The sequence below is a fragment of the Spea bombifrons genome, chromosome 1, assembly GCF_027358695.1.
Source record: "Spea bombifrons isolate aSpeBom1 chromosome 1, aSpeBom1.2.pri, whole genome shotgun sequence".
NCBI lineage: Eukaryota > Metazoa > Chordata > Amphibia > Anura > Pelobatidae > Spea > Spea bombifrons.
In genome coordinates, this window is record NC_071087.1 from 142,878,264 (window position 1) to 142,895,721 (window position 17,458).

General features: G+C 38.4%; 1 protein-coding gene across 1 annotated transcript; it reads right to left on the minus strand.

Moving 5' to 3' along the window:
* Positions 1-701: 701 nt before the first annotated feature.
* ZNF366 (zinc finger protein 366) lies at positions 702-10,986 on the minus strand. Its single transcript, XM_053475527.1, has 5 exons — positions 10,848-10,986; positions 6,609-7,911; positions 5,796-5,987; positions 2,372-2,546; positions 702-1,790 (listed from the first exon to the last, which is right to left on the minus strand). The coding sequence occupies exons 2-5, from the start codon at positions 7,902-7,904 to the stop codon at positions 1,312-1,314; spliced, it is 2,142 nt and encodes a 713-aa protein (XP_053331502.1). The 5' UTR covers positions 7,905-7,911; positions 10,848-10,986; the 3' UTR covers positions 702-1,311.
* Positions 10,987-17,458: the final 6,472 nt, after the last annotated feature.

Below are 17,458 nucleotides of genomic sequence, written 5' to 3' on the forward strand. Positions count from 1 at the left end.
ATGTCTACCCTGTTGCACACCTCTGTATCATCCACAACATGACATACCTTATGTCCTTACCTTGGAGATCTTTGGTAATATCGGAGCTTAGATGTCTCTTGAGCCATGTGGAAGCTTTGATATTCAATTCAACTTCATTACACTGAATATACGTCTGCCAGTGGTCCCATTGAATGTCTAAGCTATCACCAAGAAATTATTCCAACCTAATCTATTTGCCTGCCCAAGGGTATTTTAAGGGTCTGCAAATAGCAAGATGTGAATGGTTAATTAAATTATTAAGCTGTGTAGTCCCTTTACATTTTTGTGTAGTCCACATGTTCCAAATCCACAAGGGGACTTTGCAGAATCACCCCATATGTATTTGCCCCCCACAGCTATTTGCAGTGCAGCAGTTGTGTTAGTGTCAGCAGAACATCTCCATATACCTCATTTACTTACTGACAGTGTAATAAAACACTATGATACCTAACATACTTTTTTTTTTACCTATCCCTTTCCCCAGATAATTGCTTACTTTTTTAACCACTTCCTGGGCAAAAGTAGCTTTCCCTACTATGAATAATTGTCAATAACGTTGATGGCTTTAACTCAGTTTATCGCTATCTAATAAATACACATAAAACCCTATAGTACTTACAGATTGAACTAGGTTTTGGTGGCCTTTTTAGCCTGTGTTTTTAAACATTTGTTTCATCATTATTTTTGGTTTGTTTCCGTTATAATGTCACTACCCTGTCCTGTGTCCGCAGTACTCCAGCTATACCTTCTGTCCTGTGACCTTAGAATACCAACTTAGAACCAGTAATCACCACATTACTTTTCCTTGTTGAAATGAAAAAGTGCTGGTTTGTTCCATTTCTGCCTTAATAACCCTACCGAGCACAAAAAAAATGATTTAGTACTCTGATAAATGGCACCATATCTGTGTGAGTTCACTTTATTAAGGGGGTTTCAATCTGGGGTATTTTTGAATATGTAATTTGGTAATACTTAAATGATTTAATTTTACAAATTATTTTCATGAGCTCTCAAATACAACATTGCAGATCCAGCTTGTTATGAGGATGGGCTAGTGATGACACACAGAACCTTTGTCTTCAAATTCATGCAATGCAAGTTCTTCTACCTGTAAGATATTTAAATGGAAGCGAAAGCTTTCTTCAGAAGGAGGGCTATGCACACCAAGCAAAAATCTTGATATAAGCAAGTTAAACATGAGAAATGTTGCATTAACATTAGATTACATTCATTATTTGGTAAGTTGGACCTCTTATTGCTATTTGCTATTTGGTATGAAGTATTTTTCCTTTAAATGTGTAGTGGTGTGGTCTGTTTATCATTAGTCCATTTCATTTTGTTCTCTAACAGTTCTTTTAAGCTCATGTTTCTGTTCTTGAAAAACAAGTAATCAGGAACAGACTGCCTGAAATTTCCCTCCGCCAAGTTCAGGTCTCTGTCTTCTCCTTCCTCTTTGTGGCTTGTATGGGTCCTGTATTCACTCTTTTCAACGTGTAACACATCCTCATTCTCCCTCCTGTATGCCTTCCCCCGCACACTTGCAGATTCCTTATGTTTTGGCACGCATTGAGTGTTTTGTTCATACGCTCTAAGACTGGTGCATTCTTCATCTTCCTCATCTTGGGATGAGCTCCCTTTGATGCTCTCTCCATCAGAATGGCATGATGTTTCCTTATCTCTACCTTTACTGGAGAGATCAAATGGTTCTTTCTGTTCCATGCTGCGCAGAACAATAGAACGTGATAGCCCCGTCCTTCCTCTTCCAAAAACTAGAGTAAAAAAAGAGTTAAAAAATTCAGTTAACAATAACTAACTTAATGTCATTTATATTTACCTGTAAAATAATAATTTGCACATACATGTGTGAAACATGGGCTTAATTTGCACATCAAATACTAAACTAAAGGGAAATAGGGGCTATAGGCATGCCTAGCTAACACTTAAGGTTGGTCATCCCATTTAGATGACCTAGGCCCCTGCCTGGGAAGCTGGACTGTGATGGACACCTCTTAACTTTTGTAAGCAGCTGGTGATGCAATAGACATAATTTGCCTAGGGCATAGGAAACCCTAGGGCCAGTATTGCTTGCATTTGATGAACTGGGACATTTGGGAATTGGGCTTGCCCATGCTGGCTCACCCAGCTATATAACACCTCAGACATAAATTACCATAAATGAGCAAGACGCTGTGTACCAATCACTGGCCTATCTAAAGATCAACTGAAGTACCTGCTAGGCTTGGTGTTAACCTCCCCTTTAGCAGTATACATCTTATAGATCATTTAAAAAGGTCAGCATTTGCTCACTAAGGAGACATCTTCACAGAATTATCCTCAATGTAGTCCTTACCTCGAGAGTGATGTCCTCTCTCCATGACCCCATGTTTGACCTTCATGTGCCTTGTAAGATTTCCTTTCAGTGTGAACTTACTAGGACAATAGATACACTTGAATGGCTTGCTGTCCGAGTGAAGATGCATGTGACCCATTAAATTGTGCATTCTGTTGAACTCCTTCCCACACAACTGCCAGAACAGGAGAAAATGCATTGAGAAAAAGTTCAACATAACTTATTGATGTAAAACATTTAATTTATGGAACTCTTACATACAGTGTAACAGAGGAAACACAATACTATTTAAGAAGAGTTGTTGCCACAACTTCAAGAAGCCACAGGTGCCCTATTTTGCAATTGTTTCTATTTGGTGGGATAGTGTCAAATGTCTTACTGAAATCTAGATATATAAATCTAGATATCTACTGCTTAGTCTAACAAGATTTCAATGCAGTAACATTGTGCAGTTTCTGACCTTGTAAACCATTTAAACCCAAATATTTAACAATATATTCCTTTAATATGATTTCCATTCAGTTCCCTCTACAGAGTCTTCCCTGTCTTTTTTGTGGTAATTCAATTGCCAGGTCCCAATCTTTTGGATCTACTCGTGTTGATAACGGATGTCAGTAGATTTCATTGCGGTGTTATATTAGGGTATAGTGAAAGTAAATAGGACAATGGAAATATCATTAACATACTGGTACAGTAAATAATCCTGTTAATGGTTTTACTAGAACACTACAAAGCTCTTTTAATAACTTTTTGTGAATGCCATCTAGTTATCTGTTTTTACTTTGGAGAGTTCAAATAGAACTTATTCCTCTGTAAGCACAAATGATTTAGACAAATCATTTTGTATCTGCTTTTCTCTGTAATAACTGAAGCACATTATATATTTGAGCAGCTAGCTAGACCTTTATCCTCATTTTCATAACTTCTTTTGGTTGTCACTAAAATGAAAGTGCTTGGGACTCATGTTTATTTAATATAGTGGGGGTGAATCGTGCACGTTACAGGCTAGTACATGCAAGTTCACATTGAACCTGGACACCCTTGCATGTTTTGGCCTGTAAATCACAACGTTTAAAGTCATAGACACTCTCCTACCTTCACAAACAAAAGAACATGTAAAGGCATGCAGTTGGAGTAAAGTCTGGACAGGAGCTAACCGTTAAATCAATTGACCACTTGACGTCTTAATGAATAGGCCCAAATTTAGTTTACCTCATTTTAGAATGTTCTGCTGCCTAGTAAAACATCTCTTAAATGATCATATTTCTTCTGGAACATACAATGGTATGGAGGAGGGGTGAATCAATGGGAAATCATCCCAGTAGAACTTATGATGACTTATACATTTTAATGCCAGCCACTTTGATCGATAAAAAAAGATCACTGATTAGAACACCCACTGCAACCCAATTGATGAAGGTTGATTAATCTTTAGTGTGCTAAAAGTTGTATATTTCTTGTCTTTTTCACGCTTGCTATGAGAAAAGGGCAGGGAATTCTAAAGCATGCAGAGAGCTACAAAAGGCCACCGCTGTGCTGTCTTCCCTCATATTATTTCAAGCAAGAAGGGTGTTTCTTTCCTCCGAGAAGCAGAAAAAGAGAAAACGAGAATGACTGTAAGCTGTCCAAAAGGACCGTGAGAAAGCAGGAAGCCTTCAAATGCACAAGAGAAAGCAAGATGAAATCTATTTGCAAGCCATTCTCATGGGAGATGCGAAGCATTGTTATGAAAGCATTTCATACAGTTATATCCTTCCTTCTCCTGAGGAGGAGCTGTATGCCAGAAGACCGCTATCTGGTCATTGCCTTAATCCTGCTGAACACAAGCCAAGAGAGTCAGCACCACCGAGATCCCTTTGAGTTCTTTGCCATGTTGGCAGGGGGTATGTCAAACCCAAACACATTTCATTTGTTCTTGCTCCATTTTCTGAAGATGAAAGCTATTTGCACACATTTAAGTGTTAACATTTTTCGGACAAGTATTCTAAAAACCTCTGGAGCCTGTTCCTGTTTTGTGTGTTTTTCTCTCAATATGAAACTGATGTTAATTACATTTAAAAAAAATGATCACACGCAAAACAAAATTAGGAATTGAGAGAAGCTTTTTGTCTATTGTGAATATAATTGCATTTTGTAGTGCTGTTAGCGTATTAAGAAACACGCTGTTCTGCTCTAAACACCAGAAGTACAATGTTTGGTGGAAAAATGAGCAATATTTATTTTTAGTAATTATTTACACGCTCAAAGGCATTAAAATAACAATGTAATGCAATCATATACAAAGTCATGTGACTCCTGGCTAAATAATGGGTGTTTTTAATGCCACAGGCATTATAGATGACTATACATGACTTTACAAATGTCCAATAATGATATCCAATATTCAGTATTCTACTGCATATTAAGCTGGGTATTCCTGCTTACTTATGTGACCATTTTGCTGAAAATACAAAACAGTTTGCTTATTTATGCCATAATTTACTAAAATGTTGGCCATGGTAACTTTCTGCTTCGTATACTAGCCCAGTCTAATAACATTAGCCAGCACTGAAAAAATACACAGTTAGTCGGCACATAAAAGGATTACAGAACATGGAACCCTGGAACATTCCCCAAATTCTTTAATCTGGGGAGCTCAGTCACCCCCTTGGGCATTTGCTCAGCTTGCCCAATGGTCAGTACAGGCCTGGAGTGCGGGACCAGATTTCACAAAGCATGTAACACACTGGCCCTCAATGCCATGCCCCCTATGCTGTTTGTACCCTGCTCACAAAGGGTACTGTTTTCTTTATGGGTACTCCAGAAATATATTTTTTATTTTTTATAAATATTCTGGAGTCATTTTGCATGTACTTCAATCCATTTTACTATATGCAAACAGGTGGAGGCATTATGTTGTAATTAGTGTTAATCAGTCCACTGGCTGCCTCTAATGAAACCACAAAGTATAAGCTGGAATAATACTTTCTGCATTTACTCAGTAGCTCTCTTCGTGAAGTCAACGGGAACTGAGCTTCTGCTGAAATCGGTGGGACCGGGGCAGCCGATGACACGTATGCTAGAAAAGAACTGAGCATGTGCAGAAAGTGTACCGACAAATACTCCATACATTCAGTAGAGGCAGCCAGGGAGAAGTTAAATGAGTCTTATTTTTTAACTCCAAAAGCTAAAGAATGAGCACCCATATATACGTAAAATGCATGGAGACCATCACGAAAATAGGTCTGGACCATTAATTGCATTTCTCTCTGTAAGATCTGTTCCTGGGGGCACCTTGGTTGTAAATGCTGCTCTGACCATGGATCTTGTTAAATCTAGAGGATATTATATTAATTTAATGCCACACCTCGGAATACTGTGGGGTATATATATATATATATATATATATATATATACATATATGCAGTAAACCAGTAGTTCTCACCTTGCACCTGAAAGGTTTGATGTCTGAGTGAACAATCATATGTGCCTTGAGGGTCTGCTTCTGGACGAAGCTTTTAAAACACAGATGACATTGATAGGCTCTGATGTTCGTGTGGATCAGGACGTGCCTCTTCATGTTGGCCAGAAGGGTAAATTCTCGGCCACAAATCCCACACTTGTGCTCTTTCACTCCCTAAATATATTAATGAAAGCAAATAATTAAAAAAGTGTTATACCAAGCTACACAGCAGAACAGTGACATTTTCCAACTCTCTTCTCTAATCCACTTGACCGTCCATCCCACCCATTATAGATCTTGGAACAATAAGTAACATGTCAGAACAAACCAGGAACCCCACTGTCATTGGTTAGTGTACGTATGTGAAGGCAATGTGTGAAAGCTCATCAATGAATTTGCCCCATCGCTTCAGTGTCTCTAACATGACATTTAGTTTTAGTTTGAGATTGGATTGCAGAGCGGGTAATAAATCACATGCAGGAAGTAATGTATTCATACTTCCTTTGTTTTACGTTATTTTGAATATTTCCTGTTCTGAAAGTTTATTTTGATGGTTTTCATAAATTACCAGTAACTACAGAAGCAGCATTGTATTGTTTGTTGTTTTTTTCCGTTTTTTTTGTGAAAGTGCTTCCATATCTTTCGTAATAATGCATTGTTATCCAGTTTGCAGGCTGGACACCATTGGCTTTAATTGCAAAGTAGGTTCTGTTGGGAAGTTTGACTAGAAACTAAAAGTTTCTAGCCAGTTATTTTGGCATAGAAACATTTCATGTTCCCTCTGACTTTACATACCTTATGTGTTAGAGAATGTTGTTTAAGGTGATGGGGCTGCACAAACTCCATGCCACATTCGGAGCAGATATAAGGACGAATATCTTTATGCTTCATCATATGGTTCTGCAGTTGGCTTGGGTACTGGAACGTTTTATCACATTCACTGCAGTTGTATTGAACAGGGCCTCGATGAGTAGTCAAGTGTCTTTTAAGTTGAGCCAGAGTTGGAAAGTCCAGGCCACACTCTACACAAATATTCTCTCGCCCACTTTCATGCTTTGCTTCATGGACTTTGAGTTCGCTTGGATAGGCAAAGCCTCTGCCACAGATTCTACAATTGTATGGTTTCACTTCACTGTGCTGCATCATGTGTCTCTTAAGATGGCTGGTTTGGGTGAAAGCTTTCTGGCACACTTGACATTTATGTGGTCGAGTGCCCTGATGTGTAAGCATATGAGTGTGCAAATGACTCAGCTGCTTAAACAGTTTACCACAACGTGTACAAGCATGTGGTTTAATGCCACTATGTCCCAAAATATGTGTCACCAAATTATATTTGGACGTGTATGACTTTTCACACATTGGGCATTTCCAACGTTTCTGATCACCCACATCTACATAAAAGCTTTCGTCGATTTGCACATTAACATCGACACGCTCAACCTTCTGTTTACGGTCCTCACGTTCGTTCATCCGAGTTCTTTTCACTGTGTCATCCTCTGGTCTTCTTATTCCAAAAGGATCTTTCATACGATGACTTTGAGGAGGTACATAAAATGGGAACATCATACCAGGGTAGGGTTTTTGATAGTATGAGTAAGAGGGGTATAGATAAACAGAGCCATTAGGCCACATTACATTTCCTCTTAAAGGTTCTTGTTTTATGGGGTTGACCCAAAAATGATCCATAGTCCTATAATACTGAACTCCGATGTTGGACAAGTCAGTCATTTTTGAACTGTAACTTGACAATGGCGGTAAGTGATACATTAATGGAAGGCTAGAAGGTAGAAAATCCTTGTCTTCCTCCATTAAATGTGATTGGGATTTAGAATCAGGCGTGTCATTGCCACAAGGAGTCTTACAGGACAAAGTCTTTCTTTTTTTCGGCACGCTTTCAAATTCTTTGTGGAAATCTTGTAAACTGTGTACAGGGCTGTCATACTGGTATTTGGGGAAGTTGGGAGTATATTCCTCCTCACCAAATCGTTCAGGTCTGTTGTATTTGGCAAAGGATGGCATCACTTGTCTGTTCTGCGAATAGAAGAGGCTTCTTTTCACATTTATGTTTAGACCCGAAGTATCTTTCTGCATTATCTCTCTGAAATAAAAGATACACATCGCATATAAATAAGGTTAATTATGTAGCTACAGCATGTGTATTTATAATGGATATAGAAAGTCTCTAACAATGTTTCCAGCTAAAAGAACTTAATGTAACTTTCATTTCCTTTTGGACATTTCAGATTTCCTGTATTCTTAATCAATCCTTGAGGCTCTAGAACAAAGAGGTCCTCCCAAAATAACGAAACACATTGTTGTGGAACTCAGTGCTTGTTATGGTTGCATGAATTAAAAATATTTCTTTAAAGGAACAGTTATGTAATCTTTTTTTGCAGTATTGCTCTTTTATTTGAGAACGATTAGGCCTGTGTTCTGCAGAGCGTTTCTATGTCTCTACATTCCGTTGAACCATTGGTCTTTTTAGCAAATTATAGCAGGTATGTTCTGAATACAGGTACTTTGGGGACAAGCATTGGGGTTGTACAAATACCCCCCCCCATGCCTGTACATGTGTGCAATGGTGGTAAGTGGATTAAGCACCTATGGCATGCATTTGTTCAGTGGGGCCTTTAACAGCCTCTGCTGGCTTTAGCACGGCGAACGAATCTGGGAGCAAAACCGAGGCGTTACCCTCCATCCCTGCCCACCCCGCTCCACCACGGATGCTGAAAAACCCATTGCATGTGGACCTAAATATGCTGCATCCCTTGGGGTAGATCCTGGTAACCAGAGCCTCAATGACTTTGAAACCCTATCTTCACTGGAAAGAGATAACCGATAACATTAAAAAAAAGACAGTCCTAAATAAAAATTATGTAAAAAAAAAAATAATGAGTTGCATAGTTGATGCAAGTGATTGAAATATGGCCACCAGTTACTCCAAGTAAGCTTTTTATATACCAATGCAGAACTAGCTGCACTTAGTATTACAACTAACCTCACAACCCATGGTTCTGGGGGAAGCTCAGGACATCTTCGTCTGCGTTTGTCAGGGTCCAACACGTCTAGTTAAAATGTCCATTCTTATTTTGTAAAAGATACATACTAAAACATAGTAAATGCACATTGGCCAAGAGTTTTGTTACTGATGTTTTTTTCAATTGCTGTATTTTGGCAGTTGCATAGCAACGGCAACTTTGATCAACAAAAACATAAATTTTACAAAAAATTGTTAAAACCATCTACGACCTCCCATAGTTGCTACAGGTCTACTCGTCTAACTACTCATCTACCTTTATCTTTTGCAGAAGTGTGATTGTATTAGTTGAACAAGATAGAAGTATGTTTTTCATTTAAATCCTGTCTGTGAAGATAATGCATTTAAACTAAAGATAAACTGATCTGTAAATACATTTTGGAGATTATACAAGAATATTTAAGATCTAAATACCAGTTTGATTAATAACACTATTATTATTATTATTATTATTATTATTATTATTATTATCCGCTGCCTCTTAGGATTTGATTGTTAGTGAAAAAAGAACAACCACAACCATGCGGATCTATCCTACAACGAGAATCATTATCAAAACATTTTAACATTAGGCACAGAAAAGCAATACTAGCTGTGGATTCAGCTACATTTATGGAAATGTACTGTCTATATCTATAAATCATTACAATAAGATTTCGGACAAGTAAACAGTAGTGGAGTGGATGTGTGCTTATAGCGTTACTCCTTCTTCATGTGTTTTTTCTAGGTGCTCATGTTTTTTCTGTTTTAGTTTTAATAGTTAATCTCACCCTGACTGTTAAGAGAGGTGCTTTTATAGCAGCGACTACATCTCACACCGGTTATAAATTCTGCAACATTCTGTTATTTTGCATTCTTTTTTCAAACAACAATGTAAAAGTATTTAGGTTTAACAACAATCAAAATAATTGTGCAATTGCAAACATTTTTGAAACATGGCTGCAGGACAAGACAAATGTTTTTGCTAAAGTGAACTCTTTCACTAGATGGTGAGTTTCTAATTATTATTATCTATTGATTTATAGAGAACCATCATATTCTGCAGTGATGTACAGCAGGATTATGCAAAGAGGTCAATAGGATTTTAATGTGCGGGGTTTATGACAAAAAAATGGCGCATGTGTGAACTGAAATCTATTAATCAACAATTACCCCTTACTAACTAACAATACATGCCGCATCATATATCCAAATGGACAGTAACAAGGGGAGTCTGGTGTACCATTACATCATTGGTGTCAAAACAATGAAACATTACATTACAAAATTAGACAAATGCAGATGATTAGCCATTTCATGCCTGAGGTTATCTAACAGGTGCCTTGTAAAAGAGGTAGTACAGGCTAGATCCGGAACTTACTCAAAACACTACAAACTATTTGTTACATCAATATACCTACAAAAATAAGACTGGGTTTTTTATCTGCTGTCTGGTTTACAATTTATCACTAGTCTTAATAACAGATTTCCCTACTGCAGCCTACGGGAGAATATGCTGGGGGCTCCTGGTATCCCCCAAAAATAGAAAACAAATCAAAAATGTCTTATATTTAAATGTATTGTACTCTTAACAGTAGGTACAAGCAAGTGACTTTAAGTCACGGTAGGTTTTTCTAACCAGTCTAGCTACATGCACAGAATACAATAATACAACGAACACAATCATACAACAAGTGTGATACATAGATAGCCATCTACTCATTTAAGTATGCATTATAAATATGTAAAATATCATATATCTATATCTAATATTTGTGTGAATTCATAATTTTTTTTCATAATATACAAACAAATGTATGTATGTTTCTTAAAAAGTGCTAATTAGCATATTAAATATTTTGAATATATTAAAATATATAAAATTAAAATACATACTTGTACACTTGTACATATATATATATATATATATATATATATGCAAATATGTATTATTGTTTGCCAAGTCCTAATCCTTGTCACCTTGCTGTCATCAGTGTGTAAGCAGGAAGTCTACTTACTGATTACTGAGGCGAAAAGCCTAGTTCTTCTGCCTGAGACTTCTAATGTCCTTTTAGGTTTTACTGTTCTCTGTCCTGAACGGTGCAGTTTAACCCAGAACCTGAAAGGGACAGTGTTTAAACAAGACTTAAGAAAGAGAACAGGAACAATCACTTCGTTCTCCTTTTTTTTAGATGAGTACCTTCGGAAAGAAGGAAGGAAGGGAGGGGATAGGAAGTCAACAACCCAAAGTTTTCCTGCAAAAAAAATAAGGAAATAAAAGATAGACATCATTTTCATTTAACAAAAAAAAAAAATTGGCAGAAGAAAATAACTATTAAGGAATTCTAACATTCCATCAGGAGCATTCGTTTTTATCAGGAACGTCTTAGTGATTACTGGATTACACATCTTGGGTGTGCAAGGTAATGGCGGGAATCATAAGAGAAAATTCACTAAACCTTGAACATCTGTTAACACCAAGACAATTAGGTATTGAAGTTTGTTCATTAGGTGGCAGTTTGGAGGAGAGTTCTGGATTCAACGCAGTTCAGTTAATTATACACTATATAGACTTTCTCTTCCAAGAACAACTGAGCTGCACCTGGATAATGGCTGGTTAAATCAATGAGTTATCATTTAGAAAATCTCACTGATTTAAATATGCATTATACAGGGTCAGCCAAGCTCTTCTTACAGAAGCTCAGTGTGGTTGGCCCTTCATAGTTAACCTGTGAGTTGTAAGTTCAACTCTCCTGCGAAGTCTCCTGCCAACTGCTAATTTGTTGAATAAACCTCATTGTTGGAAAATGTATTTACACTCGATATGATACACTCTTTATGCCGTAGTATGAAGTTTACAAATCCTAGCACATGTGCCCCATATTAAAAGGGAAATTGTACTTTACTGGAATAAAATGTCTCCTTCATGTATCTCCTAGAACAGAAGAGAGGAGAGTAGTGCCTTGTATTACAACCACTGTGATCTATGGAATCTGAGATCAAAAGGCTGTATTCTAAATTAGAAATTGCTCGTATTAGAGTATACAGTCATTGTTAAGCATACTATTAACATATTTTTCTCTTGAATAAAAACCCCACAATTATACCAAGCTATAATTGTCCGAGTCTTAAAACAATGGGATGAGTGTATGCAGCTGGTTTTCTTAATTCAGTAAATGGGAAAATCATGTGATGGTAATCACAGTGTTAGGGAAGGATGAAATAATCTAAGAATTGTTTGACTTGTTACAAAATAAATTCTTTTAAATCCAGAATCTTTAAAAAATTTAAATCAGAATATCCAGTTGTTTTATTAGGCTAAATATCATGCAGCAAACATCGCTTTAGGAGAAATTAATAAGAATATTACATTAACTGTGTAGCTGTCAGCACGGCTTCACGGTGCTCTACAACATGAAGAGGAAAACGGCCAATGTCTTTGCTAATTTTAGAGTTGTTGGTAACTTTTACCTTGACATTGATTATTAAAATTATTTTTACAAATTTTTGTAATAAATATGTATGCACCTGCCGCCTGTGTTTTTTTTTGTTGAGGTGCTGTCTTTTTCTGCCCAGACAGACATGGAAGTGATTATGTGCCAGTGGACCACAAGCCCCCAAGTCTGCATCTTCTGGGACTGCACTCCGCAAGAGAAAATATGACTTCTTTCTCTACCTGGTCAAAAGGCAAGCAGGCCTTCTCCCTCACTCCAAAGAGGAGAGCCACTTTTGGTCAATGCGCTTGGTGCGATCACCACAGTGTGTGGTTGGTGAACCCCCTCACCAAATACACAACCAGTGGGCTATGTCCAGAATGGCCCATTCTCTAGGAGCTCCAAAATGAACCTCAGGCTTCTTGCCTCCTCAACTTGAAGAAGACATTCCAGTCATCACATAAACTTTAACACATAAGATGGCTGGGAATTTTTGGGCTCCTACTACCTGGAGCCTACCCTTAAGGGACGCAGTCAGGACTAACCTCTGACGATGGTGGGCTGTCCACCTGACGTCGGTGGGCGGTTGCGCTGACGATGGGGTGTTTCATAGGAAACACCCCAGTGGCGTCTCCAGCATTCATGTGTCCAGCGTTTTCCATATTCCAGTGTCTCCTCCTTCACAGTATTAAACCCTCCATTTTCTTATCAAAGACGCATTTTCTTGTTATTATTTGAGCTATGTGGATTTAAACAACTTACCCCTAGACAAAGGTGTGTCGGCACCAGGAAACCCTTATTTCCCCAAAAGAGACCATTTCCGACACTCTCCCCCATAATCATCCCCAGAGTCCCTTTGTTGCCTCATTTACTAAGCCACACCTCTCCAATCCCTGCTGCTTGGGTGCCGTGCATATCCGGGCATAGCATGACGTAGGGGGGGCCATGGCTGACTCCTCTAAAACACCCACATTTGGGAAATGGGATTCAGGTGTCGAACCGGAGGAGCAACACTGCTCCTGGAGTCTCCAGACGAAAATCGGAGAGTATGTATGCTGATAGGTCCCTTTAAATGTACATGCTGTCCCTTCACATAACCCCTGAGCTCTTTTCCATGCAGAAGATATGTTTGGCTGAACTCGTGATCTATTTGACACTTTTTAATGCCAGTGCTGGCTCAGCGAGGACCATGTGCAGGGGTCAAGCAGCCAATCAGTTGTTATGAACATTGGGACATAGAGGGGATAGCAAAGCTGCAGCTCAAATACATCAATGATAACTATAGAGCTTTTGGCATTATGAACTGGAAAACAAATACCGTATTGGCTCGAATATAGGCCGCACTTTTTCCCCCCACTTTAAGTCTTTAAAGTGGGGGTGCGGCCTATATTCGGGGTCTAGCGCCCGACGCCCGGGACATGCAGTCCCGGGCGCCGGGCAGGCAGCGGGGTTAGGATACAGATCCCCCGCAGCGGTGCAGGGGACCTGTATCCTACTCTCTGATACGCTCAGACAGCCTCCCCTGCCAGCACTTCCCACGGGGGGGGTGCCGGCACGGGAGGTTGTCTAAGCGCATCGTGCGGATGCGTTTTACCTCTGCACTGGATGTGCCGGCACCGGAAGTTGTATACGCGTATTGCATAGATGTCCACTGCCGGCCCCGCAAGACACCCGGGAGTCTGCTCCGGTAAGTCGGGGGGGGGGCAGAGGAGGACAGTGGTAGCATATCTCGGGGAGGGAGGACAGTGGTAGCATATCTCGGGGGGGGGGACAGAGTGGCAGCATGTTTTTTTGGTGCTTTTTTAAAGAAAAAAACTTTTTCTTTAAAAAAGCACCAAACTTTTAGGGTGCGGCCTATATACGGGGGCGGCCTATATCCGAGCCAATACGGTATTTTAAATGAGATTGCTGACTACTACCCATTCTATTCTTTACCTATATATTTTACCTAAGAGCTTCAATAGTACAGCTGGACAACCCTCTACCATGTGTCCTCACTAGTTGTAGTCTGCATACACAGCTGTTTCAGTTAGTGATTGTGTTTAAAGCTACACTTAACACCTTTTTGTGTAATTGTTTAATCATACACCTAACTATATACAGTCTCCGACTTTGTGTTAGTGTGCCTAGAAGAATCAATGCTGTTTTGAAAGCAAAGGGTGGTCACACCAAATATTGATTTGATTAAGATTTTTCTTCTTTGCATTTTGTTAACGGTAAAAATAAACTATTAACACATGTATTTTTGAAAGCATTTTTTCACACCTGATTAAAACTTTTGCACAGTTCTCTATATGTAAAAGTTAATAGGGTGTGGGGAAAATGATGAAAACTACAAAAAATGACACAACACCCATCACTGAAACTGGTAGAGAGCATAATTATTATGGTGTCTGTAGAACAGCACATCTGTAAATGTATCACCTGTACCTCCAGTATAGGAGCTGTAATTACTATTCTTATTCCATTTTAATTTAAATTAAGAAAGCAGAATAATGTGAACCATAATTTTACAACTACGGAATGAATAATGTACAACTACTTTGTGTTTTTTATTCAAAACGCTTCCTTGATGAACTTCGTTGAATGTCCCCCAAAGACCTTTTTGATCCTGATTGCTAAGATAGGTACTAAAAAATCTAGAATATTGAAAATATATTATTTTCATACTTTCGTACGCATTTAGTAGTTGGGAGTGGGAGAGAGGGAAGGAGCCAAACGCAGGTCCCCTGCAAAAAAAAAGAAGAAACAGACCCAGAGAAGCAGATCTTCACCTGGAGACTCCAGGTCAAACTCAGAGAGTTCCTCAGTATGCCCTGACAGTAACAATAAAACTGCATGAACATTGATGAATCAGGACCTGCATTCTGGTCCACTTACCTATTTACTTGGGTGCAGAATGGGCATGCACTTTTTTTGATCACATTAATAAGCTGCCCTGTAATAAGTACTCCTGCATGTTGATGTCTGAACTGCACTAAATAAAATAATATCAGCATTAAAGTGAGGGTTATCCCTTACAAAAAAAAATACTGCAGTTTTTCTGAAGTAATACTGCAGTTTTTTGGACATGAAAAAACTGCAATACTGCACTTTTACTGCAGCATTACTGCACATTTACTGCATTTGTACTTCACTGTACTGCAGTTGTACTGCAGTTATTTTTGTACGGAAGTACAAATGCAATAAAGCTACAGTACTTTGAAGTACAACTGTAGGTTTGCAATATAAAAAAAAATTGCAGTAAATGTGCAGTAATACTGCAGTAAAGGTGCAGTATTGCAGTTTTTTCATGTCCAAAAAACTGCAGTATTACTTCAGAAAAAACTGCAGTAATTTTTTCGTAAGGGGAAAAAACATCCAGCATTTTTACTTTAGACCAAAGTTGAAAATGTAGTGATAGTGACCTCTAGTGCTTAATTCATTATATCTGAGAAGAGACCTCTGAGTTCCGAAATACTTACATCTTTTTTTATTATTGCCAAATAAAAGGTATCAACTTTGATTACAGACTCCATTTGTCTTGGACTGTGATGGCTTTACTCACTTTTCATAATTCAGGTACATATACGTAATTAGGTGACTGCAGGAAAGGCACGGTGGTCTAGCTTCTGGGGGTTTGTAGGATTACAGAAAAAGAAGCCTTTCAGGTAACATTAGACAGAAGACTGCATAAATATTCCCACAGAGAGGCAGACCACATGGGTCAGAAATAGGGTCCCATGAAGCTTTGTTTAGTTTAGGTATATATGGATCTTCCATGAAGATTATATTTCTAAGATTTTTAAACCTGTCATGCACTTTTAGAGGTCTGTAAGCCACCTCTCAAAGTCAGCACTTAACACCTCTTCATTGCTTCTGTATCGTTTCATCTTTCTTGGTTCAGTTCTCCCCACTATCTGCTCTGTTAGCTTGTCCTCCCGGAGCGCTTCCGCAAAAGGAGGAGAACCCTCACACATACGCTCTCCCCCGATAGGCGGAATGGAGGAAAAGCTGTCCCATGTGGGGTGCGTTGTGGCTCCGCCTTTATGCTGAAGTATTGCAAGAGCCTGGAATAATACAGATTGAACCGGGGAGAAGTGTAAGGGGTGGAGCCTCAGGGCACAACCTCTCATCTGATTGGAGGAATGGGGGAGAAGCTGAAAAACTTGTTGGTGTCAGTCTTATAATACCTTATATTTCAGTTATTAGAGAGGAACTATTATTTTTATTATTGGTATGTAATATAACATAAAAAATCTGATTCCTGGCATTGCCTTTCTAGCCATAATGCTGAAACATTGATAGAGAAAACAATAAATATTTTAAATGATTCTTTTGGTCATTCAAACTAATTCAAAGAAATGAAGGTGCGATAATTATTTTTCTAGTTTTATTTTTCAAATTTTCCATTCATTTTGTCTGCTTATATAATTATGGAACCTTCTTTTTCTTTTTTTGCATGTTGGTACACAAAATGATCGACAGGGGTGCAGCAACACAGGCAGTGCTTTATATTTGATGTAAGGGAAGACCTCTTAATCAACTATATCCAGGTTTATTCATTAATGGGAGAGTTGGCAAGAGATTTTATGGGAGATCTGTAGTTTTAAATCCTTCATGTCATTACTCATTATGAAGGGTCAATGCTGGTAGGTGTCTTCAGTAAGAAGGGCTGAGCTGCCCCCGTATAATACATAATTGAATAGATGAAGGAACAATGAAGAAATCTTGTGGATTTAACTCATTGTGTCAGACAATACTGGGTGCAGTATTTCTTCTGCACCCCCCCATGTAATTAGAACACAGATACATACACGCAAACTGTCTTTAGCGTCCACTCTCCAAAATACCGTACATCAACACCCACACAATCATTCTGTCATGGTTTCACAGCCACACTCATTTACATACTCATTTATACTTTCTATGGAGTAGAGGATTATTCTATCAAGTGTGTCATGACCTTGGAAATATAACCCTGGTATTAATGCATAATAGCGTGGACTCCAAGGTGTTTTGCTAATCTGATTTAGGATATTAATTCTGTAATCTGTTGTCCTGTGACAGCGCTGCCTTTACGGAAACAGGTGTGACCAAAGTTGAGCTTTGCTTTATTCTAGCAGTTGACATGTGTAGTAGAAACTAGACAAATGTAAGTCGAACATCTACAATATATATATATATATATATATATATATATATATATATATATA

What these genes read in the sequence shown, in the direction of transcription:
- ZNF366 (XM_053475527.1), bottom strand. Translation starts at nt 7,904, where the DNA reads ATGCAGAAAGATACTTCGGGTCTAAACATAAATGTGAAAAGAAGCCTC. An exon ending in AACATTCTCTAACACATAAG is followed by an intron (nt 5,988 to 6,608) that starts GTATGTAAAGTC and finishes TAATATATTTAG; the next exon opens with GGAGTGAAAGAGCACAAGTG. An exon ending in TCAAACCTTTCAGGTGCAAG is followed by an intron (nt 2,547 to 5,795) that starts GTGAGAACTACT and finishes CTGTTCTGGCAG; the next exon opens with TTGTGTGGGAAGGAGTTCAA.